We start from the raw sequence: 23,117 nt of genomic DNA, 5'->3' as shown, positions 1-23,117 counted from the left end.
TATCTTTGTACCAAATAACCTTGTATTCAAGAAGCCTTTATATGCAAATAAGGGATACATGAATTCTAATAATGTAGATGTGTAAGTAATAAACTGCTTTGTAACTTGTTTTTAAATGAAAGATTTTCAGTAATGGAGTAGTATCATCTAACTAATGTATATGCAATTCATTTTCCAACACAGTGTTCCAAAGGTATCTTATTTATTTATATAACACTTTTGGAACATTGTGTTGGAAAATATATATTTATATAAAATATTTATCTATATACAATGGACAGCTTTCTCCGTGAACTAAAATAATATATATCAGTTATACATATATATATATAGAGAGATGTATAGAAAGATAAATGGATATAAATAAAAATTGACAGCTTTTCCTATGACCTAAAATATTAAAATACACTTCTGATTCATTTGGAACATTATCTGCAATGTTATTTCTGTTCAGGCTCTCCATCAACTTGTAATCAGTGGTACAGAAGCAAGGGCAGAGAGGCAGTTTGGATAGTGCCTGGAGATGAGAAATCCCCCACAGCTATTTGAAGATGTTTGATTTGTATGGCAGCTGATATGATCTGGTATCCAAGCTTAGTTCCTAATTATCTGAGTTGTATGTTTCTTTTTCCAGGTAGGATGAATACTTTTACCCAAGAATGTTAACTGTCCGTCTTGCTGAGATTTGGATTAGATTTGTGGGAAGTGAGAGTATTTAAGGGAGGAGAAAGCAGGAGATGAGCAGACTACAGGGATGGCAAAAAGAACGCAAACCCAACAACCTACCATATGGCTAAATACATGGAACTCAAATCTAGGAATACCAAGGTGTGCCCGTCCCTGTTCAATGATCCGTTCTCACGCCACCGTGGCATGGACAGCTGGTCTTGAGCACCAAGTAGCCTCGTGTAAACCCTGGAGAGTTCCTTGATCACCTTCAGAGAGGCCCCCAAACTCACCTCCCATGACTTCAGATGCATCTTCAGTGGCGGGGGTCCCCATTGAGGATGCCTCCAGACTTGTCACGTCCCTTAGTGGATGTCCACGGGGCTCCAACCTTCCCTATACCTCAGCCATGTGCCAACCTTTGAGACAAGCCTCCGGATCTTTTGCTGCTAGCCCTTAGATGATGTCTTCCTCAGTTCCCACATTTCCTTCTTTGCGGACGGGTGTCTGGGGCTCCAACTGGACCCAGGAGGCTTGAGACGCTTTGTTTTTGGAGATGTCCCCTCTGATGCTCCGGATACTTCCAGAAGGATGCCACTGATTGCTACCACATTCACGTATCGCCTGTGATCTTCTGTCAGGGTCTTTGTTTTCCAAAACCCAGTAAGAGAGGGCTGAGTAAGCCTGCGCTAGGCAGGGAAAGAAAATAGGACAAAAAAACCCACACCAGCAACACAAGACAAACAGGCCAAGGGGGACCCAGACAAGAAAGGAAAAGGATCAGAAGAGGAAAAAGGAATGTAAAGAGGAGGGGAAACCATAGAACTGTAGGCTCTTTGCTCCTCCCCATATCAAGTGCCTTAGGTAAACATGTCCCATGGGCTGGGACCCATGCTTCTACCCTAGCCAGGGTCATCTTCACCTCCTGCCAGAGCTGCCTCTAGCCCAGTGTCTCAGTACCGGCCGACACTGGTGCAAGTCCCTATGGCAGCTCCTGCTGCCGCCATTGCTGGTCTCTCTGCCAGTTCCTCCAGCCCACTCCGGTGCTGGTCACTCCTGGCATGGAGAGCTCTTGCAGCCCCTACTGCTGCAGCTGCTTGTCTCCACACCAGCTCTTTGCTTCTTGCTGGTGCTGGGAGCCTCCAGTGCAGCAATTCCCTCACTGTTTCTCCAGCTCCTGGCACTGCTATTCCCATGCTTTCAGGGCCAGCTTTTATCTTCTCCAGGCAGCGTCTCTTGTTGACGTCACCCGGCCTCAGCTGTAGATGGGCGTGGCTGATGAACCACGCAGGCGTCTCTCCCCTTTGTGCTTCGTCGCTTCTCTGGTGTCCTGCAAGCAGTGAGTTTTTTCCTTTTCTGTTTGTCTCAGGCTTCTCTGTGGGCATGGTTTCCTGCTCGCCTGTTCTTGCGTCCCCTGGGACACAGGGTTTATTCATGACTGATGACTGAGGAGGAGAGGAAGACATAAGCACTAGGACTAGGGACAGAAATGACACATAATCTGGTATAAGTGATTGGAAACCAGTTCAGATCTGTAACACAGCAGAAGTTCAATGCACTTTTTAAAACAACTGAAACTGGTTTAAAATAAACCTGGATGGATGTAATATCAAACTTAACTGATTTAGCTTATATTGGTTTATTGAACTTCTGTCCTAGATCCCCTCCAAATTCAAGTTAATTCAGTCCCCCAGCATCCCAAAATGCTTTGCAACTACCCTGCAAACTCTCTCTCGCAGGGTGGGCGAGCTACCCCTGGCCCAAGTTGTTTGCTCTAGCAGCCCCCAGCTTTTGGCCTGAGCCGCTGCATTGCTAGAATCCAAAGTGAATATCTGTTCATTTGCTTATCAGTTCAGTCTATGCAGTTTAGGCTAACCTGAAAAGACTGAATTGATTCTGCCTTAGATTTTTTTGACTGTCTGTACTTAGCCTAGAAGTAAGAATATAGCAAATTCTTCTCAGCAATTCACTTATGGAAGAGTCTTGCAGAATTTAAGAGGTGGAACCAATAGGATTTTATGGAATCTAATAGTAATATCCAGGTTTTCTGTTTCCCACAGGAAAACAGAGAAAACCATGGATTTCCCCTTTTTATCAGAGAAAATGTGGATTTCTCCTTTTAGCAGAGAAACCTGTGGTTTCCCTGCTTTTGCAAAGAGCTCTGTAGGCTGGTTGAGCTCTAGCCTGCAAGAGCTGTTTGCAAACAGGACGGGAAAGCCCCAGCCCTGCCTGGAGGGGGAGGGATGGGGCGTGAGGCTCTCAGTCGGCCTCAGTTCAGGATCACTCTTCACTCCTGAAGCCTGTGAGGTAAATGGGGCTTGCAGGGGCTGGGGGCTCCTCTGGTAGGGCTGGGGGGTTGCAGGTCATGGCTGGGGGGCACCTGCAGGGCTGGGGGGAGCCAGGAGCCAGTCCCTCCTCACCCATGCAGGCAGCAACCATGGAGGGTCAGCTCTGGGCTGCTTCTGCTGCAGCTGTCTGCTGTTGGGGGCAATTTACAATTTTTAAACAGAGAACCAGGGTCCCTGCTGATAAGATCTATCTTTAAGTATGGGTTCCTCTCCCATCTCTTATGGAACAACAACCAGCTATTGTGCATCTCCTTGGCCAAGGCGCCCCAGAAACCACAGATGCTGCCAGCAGGTCTTTTAGTTGAAGTGATTGTAAAATCATCCTTCTTTCTTTCCAGTTTCACAGATATTTCAAAACTGGGTGTATGCTCCTTGCCGGAAACTTGATACAGATGTACTCATAAGACTTCCATGTCCACAAACATTCATATGGACTAAACATAGTAGGAATGCTTGTTGAAATAGATTATTTTGTAGTATTTATACAGCTCTGTTTTAAATATGCAGTGATTATTTGAATTACTTGAATTATTTTGAATTAGTTGAATTACTGTTCAACTTTCCTAGCTTGGAAGTGCAGAATCGCACTAGCAAGACCTGTTTCTACATGATTGGACAGAGAATTAAACTGTATTTTTTTGCATTTCTTGCTGAAAATGATTTCCTACTAAGTAGCTAAATGTTTTTATAAAGTACTGTTGAGAGTCTGTTCTCTTGTCAGTGTTTTGATCATCATATAACTTGTAATTGCTCATAAAATAACATTCAGCAAATACAAGCAGTCAGTACTATATTGCAGCTGCTTCCCTTACATTTGGTATCAGGCAAAAAAAGTATCAGGTGAACACTTCAGGATTCTGTTATTCCATTCTGATATTATGCTGTCTCTTGGCTTCCAGTTATGTGAAACACAGTAATCAGGTTCGTCTCTGTTTATCATTAAAACTGCTTATAATTGTCTAGATGCCATTGCTCAACTCCCAGTAAAAGTCTCCTGAGGGTTAATTTATGTGTGCCCTTGATTTACTGCTAGAGGTAAGACTGCTCTCACTCAAATTTACATAGAAAGGGACTGCTTGACCGAGAAACCATGCTGAGTTGTAGGAAATAATCAGTGTGCTGAGCCCTAGGATTGTTTAAAAAAAAAAAATTCTTTCTCTTGGGGAAGAAAGCAAGGGCTTTTTAATGTTCCTGAGCTGAACACAGCAAAAGAGGAAAAGTGTGACAGTATCTAGACTTAAAACAGCACTCAGTTTTGTACATGATATTTTCTTTGAGCTGGAAGGAGCTTATTTAGTTTGGATTATGAAACTTAGAAATCATTTTTAAAATGTTAGGTATTGTGGCCTTTATATTGTGTTGGTTTAAGGTTGTGCTTTTTTCAGGGCAGATAATTGGAAGAGAAGTAACCATTCAAATATTTAGGCCCAAGTGATTCATTTATTTCTGGAAAAAACTAATAAAATAGCTTCTACTTTTTTAATGGAGTCACCTGTGGAGGAGTTAGACTTCAAGAGGGATATTGAAGCCTTGAGCTGGATTGTACAGAGTTGAAATCAAACAAGAAACAAAATTCTTCAGGGCTTTCAAAGCAGGTGTAAGCAGCTTTCTCTTTTTAACTGGTAATGTTTCATATTTATATAATGTCACACAAGGAGAGAACTTTATGGTTGTATTTCACCTCCCCCCTGCCCCGCCCCCAGGTCTGAAGAGGATATTTCAAAGTGTTTTTAAAATTTGGCATATCAAATATGTGGGATTGCAGGCATATGCTTGACAGGTAACACTGTAAACTTCAGTTAATCGTGCCTGGTTGACAACTCCACAAAAGAAAGGTAAAACCTGGGGAGAGGGCTTATGTGAATCAGTCTGGATTGACCCAAATTTGTAGAAATTCTGAGTATTTGCTTGCTAAATGTAGCTGCAATCAGTTTGTATTGTATTAAAATAAGATGGCTGAGAAAATTCTTAAAAGGTGAAATACCTCTCATTCCTTGTGCCCTTCATTCATTTGTAATCATGGAGTTCTGCTATAATAAAGGATCCTCAGTCAGGTTTTCTGCTGTCAGTTTATTTTCATTTTTCACCTTTTTATTTTAAAAATTGCAAATAACACATCTCCAAACTATACAATTGGTCCAGTAAAAGATATCATCAAACAAAACACATTTCCTGGAGCATCATGGATACTATAACACTCCAACACTGCTAACAGTTTACAGGCCATTAGGACAGACCACTATGGTGTGGCAGAATGCCATCTCTGTCTCCCCAAACCCTGCTATCAGGCAAATGCCTAATCTGACAATTTGGTGACCATGGTCACTGCAGAGGGCAGACGCCTCTGGCCCCATCGGCTTCAGATAACCCTGAGTTGTAACCTGAGCTGGATACTTTCCTGAGGGAAGGAGAACCCTGCTTCCTCTGCCTACATGACTGGCCTCACACACCTGGCTTGGGGCTTAAACTCCCTATTGTTCTAAGCAATGTCGTCATGACTGGGAGGGGGATAGAGACCCTGCCAGTCTACCTGGCAACCAGTGATGCATTTGAAATTGGTTAGCTGGCAGCCAACAATTGCTGGCCTTCATTGGGTCAGGTAAATGAGGTCATAAGATCTATGTAAGTTAGGCGGGGCAGCAGCCATGATGAGAACTCTCAGAGACGCTGAACCTTGCTCTCTCTCGTGAAACTCATGTTCAGTGAACTGCTTGCCTCCAGAGGGAATCTCTACCTGCCTCTGCACGATACTTGTAAGTAAGCTACTTGAGATCTAACTAGATGTATAGCTTGCAGTAACACAGATGCATAATCAAAGGCTGCCATGCCACTGTTTGCTCTAAGGTAGTTCTCTGATATTGCTCTACCCTGTACCCTATTCCTTGTAACCAATAACATTCTCCTCTGTACCTAGTGAGACTTACTGTGAGAGGGTCTAGATTATGCCTTGGGGTCCCGTTGGTTTGGCTGACTAAGGGAGACCACACTTTGTGCTTCAGACTGAGGAAAACACCCTTAGTTCTTGCAGTGGGTCAAATACCTTCAAAGACTACTAGGCCTGTGTTTCCCAAGGAGCACAGGTCCAAGATCAGTTCAGACCCTGGTGGTGGCGACATTACTCCCAGACTTGCGGGTGTGCTCTAGGAGGGGCCGAATGTGAGGAATTGGGGCAGACCACTACGGTCTGGATTAGATATTTGGCTTACTAGTCTTGCTATCACAATAGTTCTTCCCTTTAGGAACCCCAATCAATGTTCCCTCTAAGGTGTAGTGGTCTGTGAATGCATCGCTTCAGTCCGTGAGCGCACTGCTTCTGTCTGTTCCTGAACTGGTCCCGCTTCTCCTTTTCAGCGTGTGCCACTTTGGTCCACCCCGCAATTGGTCCCCTTCCTTTCTCCCCTCCCTCCCCCACACTGTGGCCATCAGGTAGGCTGCACGGAGATCCCCTGTTGTTGCGTGGCATGGCTTTTTATTGTGCGTAACTATGCACAAGTTCAGCTTAAAGGGAACACTGGCGCCAGTTCCAGTGTGTGCTGTTTTTGAGCACCAAAAATGTGCAGCTCTTGTTCAGAAGAAATAGGAACAGAATAGATGAGGATGGGTTAAGTCAATCGTGCAGGTTTGTTAGCATATGGAAAGTTGAACTGGTCCAGAAGCTGGCCATGAGATGCCAGAGCAGTAGTATAATAGTGCTGAGGGCTGGAGTATCCTTATACTCTGAGCACCATTGTGCCCCAGCACTAACCCAGGGGTGGGGGAGGAGGGCGGGTGCAGAAATAGCAGCAATTGCATTGCTGCCTCAGCCCCTACACTGCCAGTAGCTGAGCCAGTGATTCCACCTTATGTGCTGCTGCCAACCAGGGCACTTAGAGTGTCCCCTTATGTCTCCATGCTTGTTTCCTCTTTGAAATTTCAGTTTTATGAGCATTAAAATTTACAGTATTAACAGAAAGGGGAGTGAAAGCTGTACACTAGAGTGTCTTAAGTTGCTTCATGAAAATATGATATAGCATTTGTTTTCACTCGCTTGACCAAAGTTTGAGCTAAGAGAAGAGGTAAAGGCAATGATCAAGCCAAAGGTAGTCACAAGGTGTGAGCCATTTTAATAATAATTTCAAGAAAGTTGGAATTGGAAAAAAAATAGGTTAGCGATATTGCTATGGTCACTTAAAGTCCATTTAGTGGTTACACGGGGCTAATTTTTGGACAAGGTATAGCTTTTATAAGAGGCTGAGAACAGGCATCTGACTTTTACTCAGAATAACACGAATTAGGAATGCTTTTATGGTTTTTTTTCTTATTTAGTAAACTTTTTGATATTTTAGCCAAGGCATACAATGTAAGAATCTGGGTTAATCTCAGAATCTTTGCCCTTTAACCTCTGTCTGCAGTTCTTGCTGAATAGCCTGTTTGCACATGAACCAAGATAAGAGCTTATATAACTTTTTTTTTTGTCTTTTATAACTTAATTTAACACTTGGGTGAAAAGTCATTTTCCCTAACAGGCTGGTGGCCCATTAAACACTTTTTAAGGCTTTAGGATTTAGAGAAATTAATTTTAAATTATCTCAGATCATAAAATGGTGGAAAATATAGGGTTGGAAAGTACCTTAGGAGGTCATCTGGTCCAACTCCCTGCTCAAAGCAGGACTATCCCAAACTAGATCATCCCAAACAAGGCTTTGTCTAGCCAGGTCTTAAAAACCTCCAAGGAGGGAGATTCCACCTTCTCTCTGGGTAACCTGTTCCAGTGCTTTATTACTCTCCTAGTGAGACAGTTTTTACAAATATCTAACCTAAACTGCCCTTGCTGCAACTTGAGCTCATTGCTCCTTGTTCTGTCATCTGCTATCACTGAGAACAGTCTAGCTCCATCCTCTTCGGAGCCACACTTTAGATAGTTGAAGGCTGTTATCAAATCCCGCCTCTGTTTTCTCTTTTTCCAAACTAAATAAACTCAGTTCCCTCAATCTCTTCTTCTAAGTCATGTGCCCAAGCCCCCTAACCATTTTCTTTGCCCTCCACTCTACTCTCTCCAGTTTGTAGTGGAGAGCCCAAAACTGAACACAGTACTCCAGATGTGGCCTTACCAGAACCGATTAGAGGGGAAGAATCATTTGCCTTGATCTGCTGGCAACAGTTCTACCAATGCAGCCCAGTAAGCCATTAGCCTTCTTTGCACACTGCTGGCTCATATTCAGCTTATTGTCTACTGTAACCCCCAGGTCCTTTTCTGCAGAGATGCTGCTTAACCAGTCACTCCCCAGCCTGTACTCATCCTTGGGGTTGTTCCATCCTAAGTGCAGGACTTTGCACTTGTCCTTATTGAACTTCATGAGATTTCTTTTGGTCTACTACTCCAATTTGTCTTGGTCTCTTTAAATCTTAGCTCTACCCTCCAGCATATCAACTGCTGTCCCCAGTATGGTGTCAACCGCAGACTTGCTGAGGATGCGCTCCATCCCATCTTCCAGATCAGTGAAAATATTGAACAAAACCATCCCCAGGACTGGCCCCTGGGGCACTCCATTTGATACTGCCTGCCAACTAGACATCAAGCCATTGACTACCAGCCCTCTGAGCCTGATGATCCAGCTAGTTTTCTATCCACCTTACAGTCGGTTCATCCAACTTGTACTTCTGGAGCTTGTTAGCAAGACTGTAGTGGGAGACTACTTCACGGTCAGGGCGGCTAGGATCAGGAGGCGCTACTTCACTGTCAGGGCGGCTAGGATCAGGAGGCGCTACTTCACTGTCAGGGCGGCTAGGATCAGGAGGCGCTACTTCACGGTCAGGGCGGCTAGGATCTGGAACCTGCTTCCAAGGGAAGTGGTGCTGGCTCCTACCCTGGGGGTCTTTAAGAGGAGGCTAGATGTACACCTTGCTGGGGTCGTTTGACCCCAGTACTCTTTCCTGCCATGGCAAGGGGTTAGACTTGTTGATCTACTTAGGTCCCTTCCAACCCTAGAAACTATGAAACTATGACTATCAAAAGCCTTGCTAAAGTCAAGGTGTATCATGTCCACTGCTCTCCTAGCATGATGACACCCAGTCAGTCATCTCATCATAGAAGCCAATCAGCTGAGTCAGGCATGACTTGCCTTTGTTGAGTCCACGCTGACTGCTGCTAATCTCACCACCTTTTCTTCCAAGTGCTCAGAAATGGATATTTTGAGGACCTTCACCATGATTTTCCCAAGGACTGAGTTGAGGCTGACTGGTCAGTAGTCCCCTGGATCCTCGTCCTTCCCTTTCTTAAAGATGGGCACCATATTTGCCTTTTTTTTTTACCATGAGTTTTCGACGATGATTGCCAGCAGCTCTGTAATCACATCAGCCAACACCCTCAGCACTCTTGGGTGCATTGCTCTTGGGTCCCCTGAACTTGTATATGGTCAGCTTTTCTAAGTAGTCCCTAACCTGTTCTTTTGCTACTGTTGGCTGCTCACCTGCTCCCCAAACTGTGCTGCCAGGTGCAGTTGTTGGGGTGCTGACCTAGCCTGTGAAGGCTGAGGTAGAAAAGGCATTGAGTACTTCAGTCTTTTCCACACATTCTCTCACTAGGTAAGCAACCTACACTTACCCTGATTGTCTTCTTGTTGCTGATGTACTTGTAGAAACCCTTCTTGTTATCCTTCATGGCCCTTGCTAGCTGAAACTCCAGCTGGGCTGGAGTTGAAACTCCAGTTGGCCTTCCTGATTTCATTCTTGTGTGCCTGGTACTGCTGCCCAGCCGTTTGCCTGACTCCATCCTCTTTATATTCCTCCCTAGTCGTTTGCCAAGTTTCCACTTCTTGTAAGCTTCCTTTTTGTATTTTAGTTCATTGAAGAGTTCCCTGCCAAGCCAAGCTGGTCTTTTGCCCTACTTGCTAGTCTTCTTGTGAGTTGGGATTAGTTCCTGTGCCCTCAAAGAAGGTTTCTTTAAAGTACAGCCAGCTCTCCTGGACTCCTTAACCCCACAGACTGGCCTCCCAGGGTATCTTGCCCATCAGTTCCCTAAGCGAGTCGGTTTGCTTTTCTGATGTCCAGGTTCCTTACTTGGCTGCTCTCCTTCCTTCCTTTCCTCAGGGTCCTGAACTCAATTATCTCATGGTCGTTGCTGGCCAAGTTGCCATCCACTATACTACATTTCCCAGCAATTCTTCTCTGTTTGTGAGCAGCAAGGTCAAGAGCATGAAGAGTTGGCCTCTCCAACACTTGCACCAGGAAAATGTCCTGACACTCTCCAAAAACTTTCTGGATTGTCTCTGCACTGTTGTATTGCCCTCCTAGAAGATGTCAGGATGATCTGAAGACCCCCCATGAGAACCAGGGCCTATGCTAAGGAAATTTCTCCTAGCTGTTTTGAAGAAAGCCTCATCTTCCTGGTCTGGTGGTCTATAGCAGACCCGTTACATTAACAATGAGTGTTATCTTAATAAAACTATCATATCTTTAGATGAATATGCAGTTTTAAAATGTTTAATTTGTTGCTTGATGTGCCTTTTTTGTACTGTTTCATTATGTACGTCTTTTCTGTATTTCATCATTAGCTTTCTAATTAAAATGTATCTACCTTTATATTTAATAATATTTAATTTTGGTGGGAATAGCTCTTCAAACCTTTGTTCGGTTTGCAGATCTTTTCTGGGGATCAGCTAGGTGGTGATTAGCCAAGAGAGGTGGCATAAGTATGGAACTATAATTTGTAATGAAACAAGAGTAGGTCAGATTACTTCAAAAATGATAATGAGGGAAAATTCATATTGGCACTAGACTTTTTCATAATGTAGTGCTTCCAGTATTAGTTAATTTTTAGTAACGAACAATTATGCTAAGGAAACTGTTCCATTGAATAATTCAAAAAAGTTCAACATGACATAATTGGGTAGAATATGCCTAATCAGTTAATCTAATTGGCTAAATGTCCCTTAGGCCTTTGTAATGATGGATTGAGTATTTGTTGTTTCTTCTATACTGTAGTATTGCTGGTATGTGATCAGTTTGCCTGGTGCTCTCTTCTGTAGATAAATATGACAAGTGGTTTTTCGTTTTTCTCTTTGAGTGTTTTCCTTTAGACATTTAAGCTTTATTGGTTTTTTTTGTACAAATCATACCGGAAAAATGTGGCTGCTCTTTGCAATAATTTCCCAATTAAAGGAAAAAGGAACATGATAAATGCAGTCTGTGGATGTTAGTAAACAAATTAGCTCATGAAAGTATATTCATGAAATTGATCCAAACTGGTTTAAATATGAATACCATTACATGGACTGAATATTGCTAAAGCGAAAAGCAGTAAAAGGCAGTGCCTCTAATTTATGAAGGAAGATGTCTACTGAGTTAGCACAGGTATTGTTATTCAGCCTACCTTCACTTATCTTTTTTTAATAATAGTCTAGAAATGAGTAAACAACATGTTAATAACATTCGTGAATGCCAAAGACTATACTATTGCTATATATATGGAGAAATTAGCTGCAAGGGTAGAAAAGGAAATTTAAATAGATCTTGGTAAAATGCAAGCTTAATCTTCAAGGGGAAGATGATAGAATGAAAAAAATCCTGGATAACAGTAATGCTAAATATGGGTATGAAGAGAGTTTGAAACACAACTGTGCAACAAAAAAAAACCCCAAAGCAGTTTTTGATCATGTACACAGAGATAAGTAGTTAGCCATGTTAGTCCCTTAGCCTGAGCTCACTTCATCAGATGCTATCATTAAGCTTATGCATCTCTGATTTACTTGTCTTAAGGTGGATCTCTGCTCTGCCTTCTATGTCAGAGACATCAACTCACAAAAAAGGTAGGAGATAATCATATTGTGATTTTTGAGGACAGTTGCAATTAAAATGCTTCATTTGGTACTGGGTACCTTTAATATCTGAGGCATACTGGCAAATTTAGAAGGACTTCAGTATAGAATAACATAATTGGGAGGTAGAAGAGTGACTTGAATAAACTTAGGTATCCAGGTTCTAGCCATATTGGTCTAGAGGAAAAAGCTACCAGGGCTCATATACAGAGGTGACAGCTTTTATTAGACCAACAAGATTTTTACAAAAAAAATTCTTTAATTGCAAGCTTTTGGGCACACACACGCTTCATCAGGCATGAGAAAAAAAGATTGTAAAAGTTCTCCTGGGTAGAAATGAAAGTTCATATTTCAAAGAATTTCACAGAAGAATCAATAGATGGAAAAATCTTCTGGGCAGCAGTTTTTAGCTGGTAAGGAGTCTTAGCACTCCTTACCAGCTATGATAAGGACTTCTTTAAAAACCACAAGACAAAACAGCAGCAAAAACTTGCACTTGCCTGAGGACCGGAACATGTACAATTTTGTACTAACAGGAAGCTAGATGGCTTAGTATGTTTTTTCCTCTTTTCTAACTTCTGCAACTGATTTTCATTTGTGTGCATCTAAGCTTTCTTTAAAATAATTAACATTAGACATGCATGTTGAAGTAAAAAATAGCATCGTAGATTATTCTTTAAAGAAATATGATTGTTATCCATTTAAAATTTACATATATTTTTCACTTTGAAAAGTGACTTTCTGAGGATGCAGATCTTTATCAGGCATAATTCCTTATGTGAATTTCTGATTTGAACTTTGAAAGTGGTAAACTTGCATCATGGCTTAATAAACATTTCTTGAAATTAGACTTTTGTATAAAGGCTTGGAAAGGAGGAAGGGAAGAAAGGTCCTTCCTAAAGGATAAGCTGAGTTTCTTGTTCTCTGTTTTCCCCATGTCTATATGAATGACTATAGTATGGTGTGTTGTTAAAATTTGACTGTTTTTTTTTTTTAAACAAGAGGAAGAATAAATGTATCCAACTTTAAAATATAGCCAATTGTTAAGGGCCTACCTAATTCACGGGGGCTGCCTCCCCTGGTTTCACAGACAGAACACTGGCCTGGGCAGCCATTTTGCAGGCAGAGTCCCTCACACCTCTGGCTGAGAGGGGCCCCCCCCATGGCTCCACCCCTTACCACCAGTTGGCTGTGGGAGCTGCCTGTCTTGTGGCCCCACGCTTCTGCCAATCAGTAGCAAGGGGGAGGGGCACAGCCACCTTGCTGGCAACCGTTTGAATGAGCAGCCCCTCCACCCTTGCCTCCCCTTCCACGCCCCAGTGAGCTGCCGCAGCACTCAATAAGGTTTTTGTTTGTTTTTCTTGTGGAATCTGCAAAATTTGGTAGGTCCCTACTGTATACTAGCAGCAGGGCTGAGGGGAAAAAACAAGATGTGAAATTGCTTTTGTAAATATCAGCTTCCAACTTGATTTCAGTTCTCCATACCCCCTTGTTTCTGTACCAATCTGTTCAACATAACAGTGAATCTATGCTCCATTGCAGAGAAATTGCTTATATGGTTTCATTTGCTAAGTCCAATTCAAAAGTATAAACTTTTACGTAATATGTAAACTTTAGGAAGGTGTTTGGGTGAGGGTGATGACTACTGGTGCCCTTCAGGGAAGGTGGGGAAGGATCACTGAAAACTATGGAAGGCAGAAATGACAGAATTTCTTCAGATGTTGACTGACTGATTTTTTTGCAGAACTTGTGAAACAGTTTAATCTCTAAATGGTGAGTTTCACTGTGGGCCAGTTGAGATTTATATAGTTCAGGGGTGTTCAAACCCTGGCCCACAGGGCAGAACTAGTCCCTTTTTGTTGTCATTTGGTCCATGGGCATCCCCATGGGTCCAGAAGCTGGGCAGCAGAGGAACAATGGGACAGCTTCCTTGCTGCCCAATTTCTGGACCTGCAGGACTGGTACAGGTCCCTGAAGCCCAATCCTGGTGTGCAAGGCTGGGCAGGGGCATCATGGCAACTGATCCGGGCACAGAGAGCCCAATCTCTGAACCCATGGACCAGCCCTGTGCAACTCATCTGGCCTGTGGGGCCAGAAATATTGAGTATGGCTGACACACATGAAGTATGGAGGCCAAGGCAAGCAACATAACACAGCGCTGGAGGTCATGGGAGTCCAACCTGAAGAGCTGTTAACTGCACAATTCAGGATCATTTGGCCTGCCTCTAGCTCCTCACTGCCAGCTCTTAGTTCTAGCTTGTATGGTACCAGTGAACCCTTGTCATTTGCAAGGGTTGTAGAAACCCATTCCTGTAAGTGCTGTTGTGGTCCCGTAACTCTTTTGGACAGATCCTAGGGTGCTTACATGGCACAGAAAACTTGTATGTGCTCTCAACAGCTGCATATTTCATTTGAAAGGAAAATTCTGGTGTGGCTAAGTGTCCCGGTTATTGGACACACTTCTTATCCTCTTGATGTTTTGACACTTTTAGTTCAAAACCAAAAAGTAAATGTCACCTCATATGGGAAGAAGGGAAATAATCAAAATGTAGTTGTAGCGTTGGATAGGCTGTGTATATCAACAGGCCAGGGACAGGATATTCCTGTAGTCAAATTTAATGATGATGTGCATCTGCTTAAGGTACAAAATTATTCAAAAGCAACCTCATTAACACATTTTCTACGTTTGCTGTACTGAATCTTTTCATAGTAAATTACTGAGGCTTTTATAATATTAGGAAGAGAAAGGCTTCTGACCTTGAATTCAGGTTATAGCATAATTAGCTGAAAATAAACATACAAAATCCAGAGCTGATAAAGTACACATTAAATTTTTGTCTATGCAATGTCCCCCGTGTCCCCTGGAAGGCCTCAGCAATTTTGTCTCTTTCTGCTTGGAAGAAGAGGCTAGCTTTCACTGCAGGATTGTGCAGAGTTTGAAACATGTTAATAACTTCACAAGATGTTGGGATATATTATACCCCAGACTTTGTAATGCAGTTTAAATAATTTTAATTAACTGTAGAAGCTAAAGTATCCACAGCTAATGGGTGAACTGGCCAAATTAGGGCTGAGAATAATGAGACTGGAGACAGACGTTGTCTTTGAAGCATTATCAGCTGTACTGCAATCTTGTGATAAAGGACTAAAACTTCTTTCTGTTTGAGTGCTTTATGTCACTATCAAAATGTTTATGGTGGCACAAAGGCAATGTCTGTTTGCAGCTCTAATGTAATGGTATAAGGTAGCTTATCCTACACTTAATGTTACTTTGTCATATTCAGTTGTTTGAAGATCTGTCTGCCCAGGTCTGTTAATACATTGACTTTAATACTAAAACTCAGTGGAAGCGGAGCTGTTGGATGGGCTCCTACTTACTATTTAGGATTCTAAACTCTTTGAGGCAGAACCTGTACTTCACATGTGCTTGCAAAGTAACCCAGTAATCCTAACAATTTTTAGAAAATATCACTGATAGGAAATACTAAATTCAAACAGACTGACTCTTAAGAAAAAAGGAAATAACTTCATTAGGCAGCCTGTGTTTTCCAGTTGGGTTAGAACTGCAGTAGCAAAGTGAGTTGTATTAGAAATAAGAGTTTTAATTGGGCTTTTAAAATCATGACCTAAATGCGAGTTGGTGCCCTGGAGGTTGCTGGTACTCAGCATACCTAAAGACGTTACATGTTGCTGGTACATATTTGGCTCTAGTGGATCAAGATTATGCTGGGGGCACTTTCTGTTGTAGGAGGGATAGTGCTGTAGTCTAGTTTTAAGTACTAGCTAAATGGTTCCAGATTATACAAGACGAAAAATTTAATTCGTATCAAATTGTCAGAAAACATTTTAAGAGTAGATTAATTTGTTAAGACTGTGAGCCCAAGGCAGTGTGTGGAATGCAACTCAAATTGCCTAGCTTCTGGTTCCGTGCCACAAAATACATTTGTCTCTCCGAAGAGTACTGGAGTTTATTAACCAACACACACTTAATTATATTCTGGGGTGCTGCTTCTTGATGTACAGAAAAGGTCCAAAATTAAACCACTGAAATAATGTGACCATATTAGAAATATCAGATGTTGACTGACTTTTGTTTTGCTGGACTACTGCTTTTTTCAGTCCTCATGAGAAAGTAGGATATTAATTCAGGTTGGAAAAAAACATCGTAAATGTTTCCTGCTAGTTCAGACATGCCTTTTAATATAGTACCTTTGGATTCCTGTAAAAAGATTGGTGGCTGAGTTTTGGGCCATCCAACTACTGGAAAGGCATAGCAATGCTTTATTTCATTCATTTCTTACGTAAAATAAAACGTTAACTGTATTTTCTGGTAGATAAGTGGTACAAAAATGCTTTTGGATACCATAATAAATTTTTACCAACTAATGACAGACCTCACTGGTAACCTAATTTGTAATTTTCTTTTTTTGAGAGAGTATTTTTGCTGATCGGTATTTTTAAATTTGGTCTCTGTGCTTTTTCTTATGTAGCTCCCCAGAGGAATTTTGAAATAGCCTTCAAAATGTTTGATCTGAATGGTGATGGTGAAGTGGACATGGAAGAGTTCGAGCAGGTCAGTTTTCCTGGGAGATTGACTTAAAGATATATGACCTTGACAGAAATTAAAGTACTTGTTGTGTCGTGAAAGTGGAACAACACAGTATTAGCAAGTATTGGCACGTAGGCAGTGGGTCATACCTGCTTCTTATGTGCGCCATTATGAAGCCATAACAAACCTTTTTTTACTCAAGTTTTATAGAAAATCTACTCTCATTCAAGTTGTCCATGTTACCTTTCTGAAAACTCATCAGTGGAACAGTCATAGAAAAAATAACCTCCATAATTTTTTTTATGACACTTGCATTGATTGTCTCCAGAACAGTAACACGGATGAACTTCAACTTCGGAAGTAGAGTGTTGTCATGTTGGTGTCCCTGGTGTCTGCATTTTGACACCTCAATTACTGCATCATTTGTGCTGTTACTTTTATTAGTCTTGTTTCTTTCATAATAGAGTAACTATATCTAATATACCTGGAAAAATAAGTCTTTTTCATTTACTTAAAGAGATGACTTTGATTCTTTTCTTTATTACTTTGGACTTATTTTTTCAGCATTAATTTCCTTAACCATCCTAACATTTGATCCCCTGCCATGTGTATTACTAACACAGATCAACTTTTATAAAGAACTGAACACAAATCCAGCATTGGTCAGGTATTAATATGTATTCCCCTAAGGGTAGCATGTACGACATCTTCCTGTGGATTTATGCTAGAGAACATGCTGCCAACGTGAAAAAAAATCCAATTGCCTCACTGTTTTTTGTTTGTTTGTTTTAAACCACGGCTTATGTAGAGAAAAGATTTTAAGAGTTTAGAAACTCATAACACATCCTTAATTGCTGAGTGATAAAGGATTTCCAGAGTCATAACCAGGGATACTGGTTTTCTTAGTTTAAAAATCCCAAATTGTCTGATTAAACACCGCTCCCCCCATCTGTGTTTTTTTTCCATAATTTAAAATGAAATGCCTCGAGAGAGAGATAAAGAGAGAAAAAATATATATATGTGTAGTTGAACACAATGTTTTATTGATATATTTACAATTGTAAAGCAGTTTGGAAGCCTACCAGTTCCTCAATCATTATAATAATATTCTAAATACCTATATATTTTGGTGTTTGGGGCTTTGGGGGTTTTTTTAATTATGGAAAATCAGAGCTCCCCCTGCCCTGTGTTCGCCGGGATATGGGTCCAGCTGCAGTTGTCCCCCCGGATGCTTTGTGGTGCTGAGCAGCCCTGGTAATAAGGCACTGCCCTATCCCTGCCCGTGCCATTGCCCCTCACTCCCAAGCCACAGGCCCCCCAACCCTACCTGCGCCCCTCACTCCTGACCCACAGTCCCCCACTTGGGCTTGAGCATGGCAGCTGTGACTACAACAGCTCCAGCTCATGCAGGTGGTGGTGAAGTGAGTCTAGCCCCAGCATAGGCTGGAGGAAAGAGGAGGGGATACCTCTGGCACACCCTGCCCTGGGCTGGGGCTCCTGCAGTGCACCAGGAGGCCTGGCCATGCCTCGCACCCAGCAGCATCTCCCAACCGCCCTGTCCCTGCGAACATGGGCCCCAGCTCAGCCCCTCAGCTCCCCGCAACCCCTGAAGGACCTTCCTCGCCCCCTTCCCCCACTAGAGGGTGTGGAAGAAATCAAACTTCGCCTTGTGGTTGAATCAGAACTGACGGAGCCAGCTTTTCTTTATTTAGGGCTATGCTGTGATCACAGGGAGGATTTCGTACAGCAAGGGGAATCACCCACTTGTCTGTTTCAAAAGAATCCTTCTACTCTATAAGTTTACAAGCATATTTATACTTGAGACAGAGAAAGAGAAAAAATACGACCTTGGAGAAACCAAAACAAGTTTACTTAATTGGACATCTGTGCACAGGGTAATAAGACCTGCAGGATTCCTTATCTCAAAACATGTAACTGAAATAAGCAGTATCAGCTCTTCTGGTCTTTGTCTGTTTTCCTACTCACATAAGCCAGAAGCCCGACTAAATTTACTGCCACAAGCGGCAGGCATCTGTGGATAGGCCCTGCTGGCAACAATGCAGAGCTGGGCTCATCGGCAGCACTTAGCACTGCTTCAGACCCAAATCCCGTCCCCTCCAACTTGCAACTTTCTGAGCACCCAGTGAAAAGTAATACTAGATTTTAGGCAGACAAGGGTCTTTGAGTTAATCTGGTATCTTTTATTAGACCAACTTGGCTACAACCTACATCCCCGTATACTAGATTTTAAGCTCTTATTGACACTTCAGATTGATCTTGGCTAAGTGATATATCTTCTCCATTGGATATACACTTCTGCCAAAGTATATTAAGAAAAAAGCAAATAAAACCAATACGAGCAGTATCATATATTTATTATTTGCGAACTTCCAACTTAAAGTTTTATAAAGCAAAGTAACAAGGATGATGGTGATCTTTCCATTTCATTTTTCTAAGATTACTTTGCTACTTCTCAGAGTTTGTTTCCAAATTCTCCATTGTGACATTTCAGACACCTTGGAGTGATTTTTTTTTTTTCCCCTCAACCAGTGTCTAAACCAGCCGTGTAACAGAGAGGCACAATAAAAAAAACTATCTTACCAAGATGCTTTAAATGAGACATTCACTTTTTTGTGAATCATCTGTAATTTTATCATAGTCTATAATTCTGTACATCTTGGGTCAGTATCTTGTAACTAAATAGAACCACCATTTCTGTGCAAGGGAATGCAGAGACTTACGTCAGTTTTTTAAATGGTGAAGTTGGGAAATGTATGTGTTTGTGATATAGTACAGAAATATCGAGTAAAAAGCTCAACTAGAAATGTCCGTGGGAACAATTGGACATCTCTGAACAATTTAACTTTCTTACTGTCGTTTTTCTTTTAAGAAACCTTTAGAAGACATACTCTAGCTGTCCTTTATACTGGTCTTAGGACAGGCAGATTTTTTTATTTAGATTTACATTGTGTGCCCCTCCCTGGCCCCCCCTCTCCCCAGGCTTTAGACTCCATTTTTGTCCCAAATGTTTATCCATGGGTTTAAACAGCAGTACTGTGTGCTTTCGTCAAGAAGAGCCTTGTAGCATACTATACATCTTTTACCATATATTCTTCAGTCCAGGTTATTCTTTCAACTTTACATGCTGTCATAATAGCGTGGGCATAATTCTAAAGTGATAGGGATTGAAGTGTTGGTGTGTAATATGGCATTATAAGACTGTTGCTGCTCTTCATTGCCACCAGAGTATGAAGCAGAATTCAAAATTATTATGTACATTTTTGCGCTATTTGCTGTTGTCTCCCTAAAAACTACTGATCTGGTTTTCAGACATTCCCCCATGTCTTATCAGAACATACATTACTGAGGTACTACACTTCCTAAATATAACACTTCAATCCCTTGTCCATATATAACCATCTGAAAAAGTGCCTTCACAGCATGTTTACTTAATCCATGCATTTTCAGGTTTTGTTGTTTTTATATATAAGTGGTTATTGAGTGTTGATAACATAATTAACTGGAATGTAAGAAAAATAGAAACTAGGTAATTCCTTACCTAAAACAAGCTGAAAGCAAAATACTCTTCAACTTTTTATACATCTATATTTTTATCTATATATCTGCATATATAAATATAAATCTAGATAAATATAGATGTGTAAAAAGTTGAAGAGTATTTAACTCTAACAAATATTAAAAGGAAAATCCTAGCTTTGACTCTTTTTGTAGGTATCAGTATGGCTCATTTGATGTTCTTTGCACTCAAAATGAAAACAATAAAAAGTCCTAGGACTCTGGTAGGAAGGGATATGTTTGCTTTTTTTTTTTTAGTATTTAGACCAGTGCTCCTAAGGGGCTTAAATGTAGTCTTTGCAGATTTATTTGCAGGCTTACTGAGTATATCAAAACAGCCATTCCTTGGGACAAACAACAAGAGAGGTTCTAAAAGAGATGTTTGTTTGCGAGAGAGAACCAAGTACTTAGTTTTCCTGAATTCAAAAACAAACAAGTCAGTGAATGGGTTCCATCACAACAGAAATGTCAGTTTGGGGTTCTGAAGAGCCGAGGTGAGTGTATGGAGACAGCTGTACTCCATACTCAGTCTAAGTGAAGGTGTTGTGCTTTCTGAAGCTCTTTTTCATCTTTACAAGGATTGGCATATTGATCTCCTGACTGCTAGTGGGCAGTGGTGTATAACAAGTCTTCATTAACGAGTTAACAAGAAAGGCCTGGTGATTTAGTCTTTACCAAAGTCTTGAGAAACAACTTTTCATTAAAGGGATGTTCACGCAACCCAGTGTAGGGTAAACTTCTTAGTAAGTTTAATAGCATAGGGCTCCAGCCTAGCAATATGGCTAGACTGCTTCTCATCTGAGCTAATTAGTTTAGAGCTGGCTGAGATACCCTTGCCTAGACAACACTCTGCCATGTAAGCATCCATAATATCAAGAAAAGTAGCTGGTTAGACTCGCTATAAAACACCAACTGCACAGGTAAGAAAGATATGTAGCTACTAAAGTGAAAATACTGCCTTCTTTACTTCTAATGACCTATTTAATTCCTTAGCTCCCCCACAAACAGCCCAATTCATGTATGTGCTTAGCACCACTTTAAATAGCTCAGGCCCTGCATCAATATTTATCTGTAGTTTTATTTTTTGCCCTGTTACATAAATTGTTGGGCTGTTTATTTTTGCTCTTTTAAAATAAAAATTCAAGAGAAAAAATAATTACTTTTGAAGCATCTTTTACTTACTCCTCCTTACTGTTCACACCTTAATTTTTTGTGTGCATGTAGTACACAAAATTAAACAAACCATAACAAGTCCCCTTGAACCTCTGCTGAACCAAATGGGACAGCTGATGACCGACACCCAGGAAAAAGCCAATCTGCTTGATGGGTACTTTGCGTCGGTCTTTCATTTGCCCAAAGGGACTGTTCCGCTTCGCAGGACGGCCACGGTGAGGACGTATGTATACCCAGCATCGCTATAGACCTTGTAAAGGAACACCTTGAGGGGCTGGACACCTTCAAGTCAGCTGGCCCTTACAGATTATACCCTAGAATACTCAAAGAGCTGGCAGGTGTCATAACCCAATCACTGGCAAAAATATTTGGAAACTCATGGTGCTCAGGTGAAGTACCTGAAGACTGGAAGAAGGCCAGTGTGGTACCCATCTGCAAAAAAGGACAGAAGTAGATCCTGGGAATTACAGGCCAATCAGCTTGACCTCAATCCCCGGTAAGATTTTGGAGAAAATTTATCAAAGAGACCCTTCTTGATAAGCTGGCTGAGGGAGAAGGGAGAAGAGATTAACATCATATAGCTGGACTTTAAAAAAGCCTTTGATCTGGTGTCCCATGATCTCCTCATGGAAAAATTGGCCAACTGTGGCCTCAGCTATACCACAGTCTGACTGAGAAATTGGCTCTGAGGTCAGACCCAGAGAGTAGTAGTTGATGGCAGTGAATCATTATGGTGCTCCATGACCAGTGGTGTCTCCCAAAGCTTTCTCCTTTGACTGGTTCTCTTTAACATCTTTATCAGTGATGTGGACATTGGTGTCAGAAGCACACTGGCCAAGCATAGCGTCCACACCTGAGGACAGGCTAGTGATCCAGGCTGACTTGGATAAGCTTAGTAAGTGGGTGAATACAAACCTGATGAGATTAAATACCAATAAATGCAAGGTACTCCACCTCGGCAGAGGGGTGGGGAACCCACAGTATGCTTATAGGCTCAGCAGTGCTACGTTCACTAGCACCATGGCTGAAAGAGACTTGGGGGTCGTGATTGACCATAAGATGAACATGAGCCACCAATGCAGTGTCACAGCTTGTAAAGCAAACAAAACTCTGCTTGCATCTATAGATGCTTTTCAAGTAAATCTCAGGATGTCATCCTCACGCTGTACTCGGCCTTGGTGAGGCTGCAGCTGGAGTACTGCATCCAATTCTGGGCTTCACAATTCAAGAAGGATGTCGAGAAGCTTGGGAGAGTCCAGAGGAGAGCCACACGTGATCAGAGGGCAAGAGAATAGGCCTTATGAAAAGAGGCTGAGAGACACTGGACTCTTCAGCATGGAGAAGCTAATGGGGGACCTGGTGGCTTACATAAGTATGTAAGGGGTGTGCGTCAGGATCTGGGGAAACAACTGTTCACCAGAGCACCCCAAGGGATAACAAGGACTAACGGTCATAAACTCCTCCAAGACCGCTTTAGGCTGGACATGAGGAAAAATTTTTCTTACTGTCCAAGCCCCCAAGGCCTGAAATAGAGTCCCTCCAGAAGTAGTGCAGGCACCTACTCTGGACGCATTCAAGAAACATTTGGATGCTTATCTTGCTGGGATTCTTTGACCCCAGCTGAATTTCTGCCCCTGGGGCAGGAGGTGGGACTTGATGATTTTCAAGGTCCCTTCCAGCCCTAACTTCTATGAATCCATGAAAGTCCCTCCATTGGAATGTCAACAAGTCAGACAGTACATTTGTATTATAATATTCAGATATCCTATAATGGGGTGTGAATAATGAAATTGCATTGTCTGCTGTAGAACATGACTAACATAGTAAGATGTTTATACCTTCCTGTACATAAACAAACCTGCTTTTAGGTTAAACTTGGCTTTAGATTAAGAACCAAATTAAAACGCATGAACTTTTAAAAAAATAAATAAATAAATAAAAATGCTCAGTTAGGCTCCGGAGCGGTGAGAGACGTGCAGGTGAAGCCCGCTGCGCCCCCGCTCCCCCGAA

At 41.8% G+C, this 23,117-nt stretch overlaps 1 protein-coding gene across 3 annotated transcripts in view; it reads left to right on the top strand.

The window, feature by feature from the left end:
* The window catches only part of MICU1 (mitochondrial calcium uptake 1), a 227,210-nt gene that overhangs the window by 124,097 nt on the left and 79,996 nt on the right, over window positions 1-23,117 (top strand). For all 3 annotated transcript variants that reach the window (XM_019538568.1, XM_019538566.1, XM_019538565.1), the window contains one exon: window positions 16,300-16,382. In XM_019538568.1, the coding sequence (XP_019394113.1) occupies window positions 16,300-16,382 (83 nt within the window). The remainder of the gene's footprint in view (window positions 1-16,299; window positions 16,383-23,117) is intronic.

This window comes from Crocodylus porosus, unplaced genomic scaffold (genome assembly GCF_001723895.1).
Source record: "Crocodylus porosus isolate Cpor-Errol unplaced genomic scaffold, CroPor_comp1, whole genome shotgun sequence".
In the NCBI taxonomy this organism is placed as follows: Eukaryota; Metazoa; Chordata; order Crocodylia; family Crocodylidae; genus Crocodylus; species Crocodylus porosus.
The sequence above is the reverse complement of the archived record's forward strand: the minus strand, read 5'-3'. Positions and strand labels throughout refer to the sequence as shown.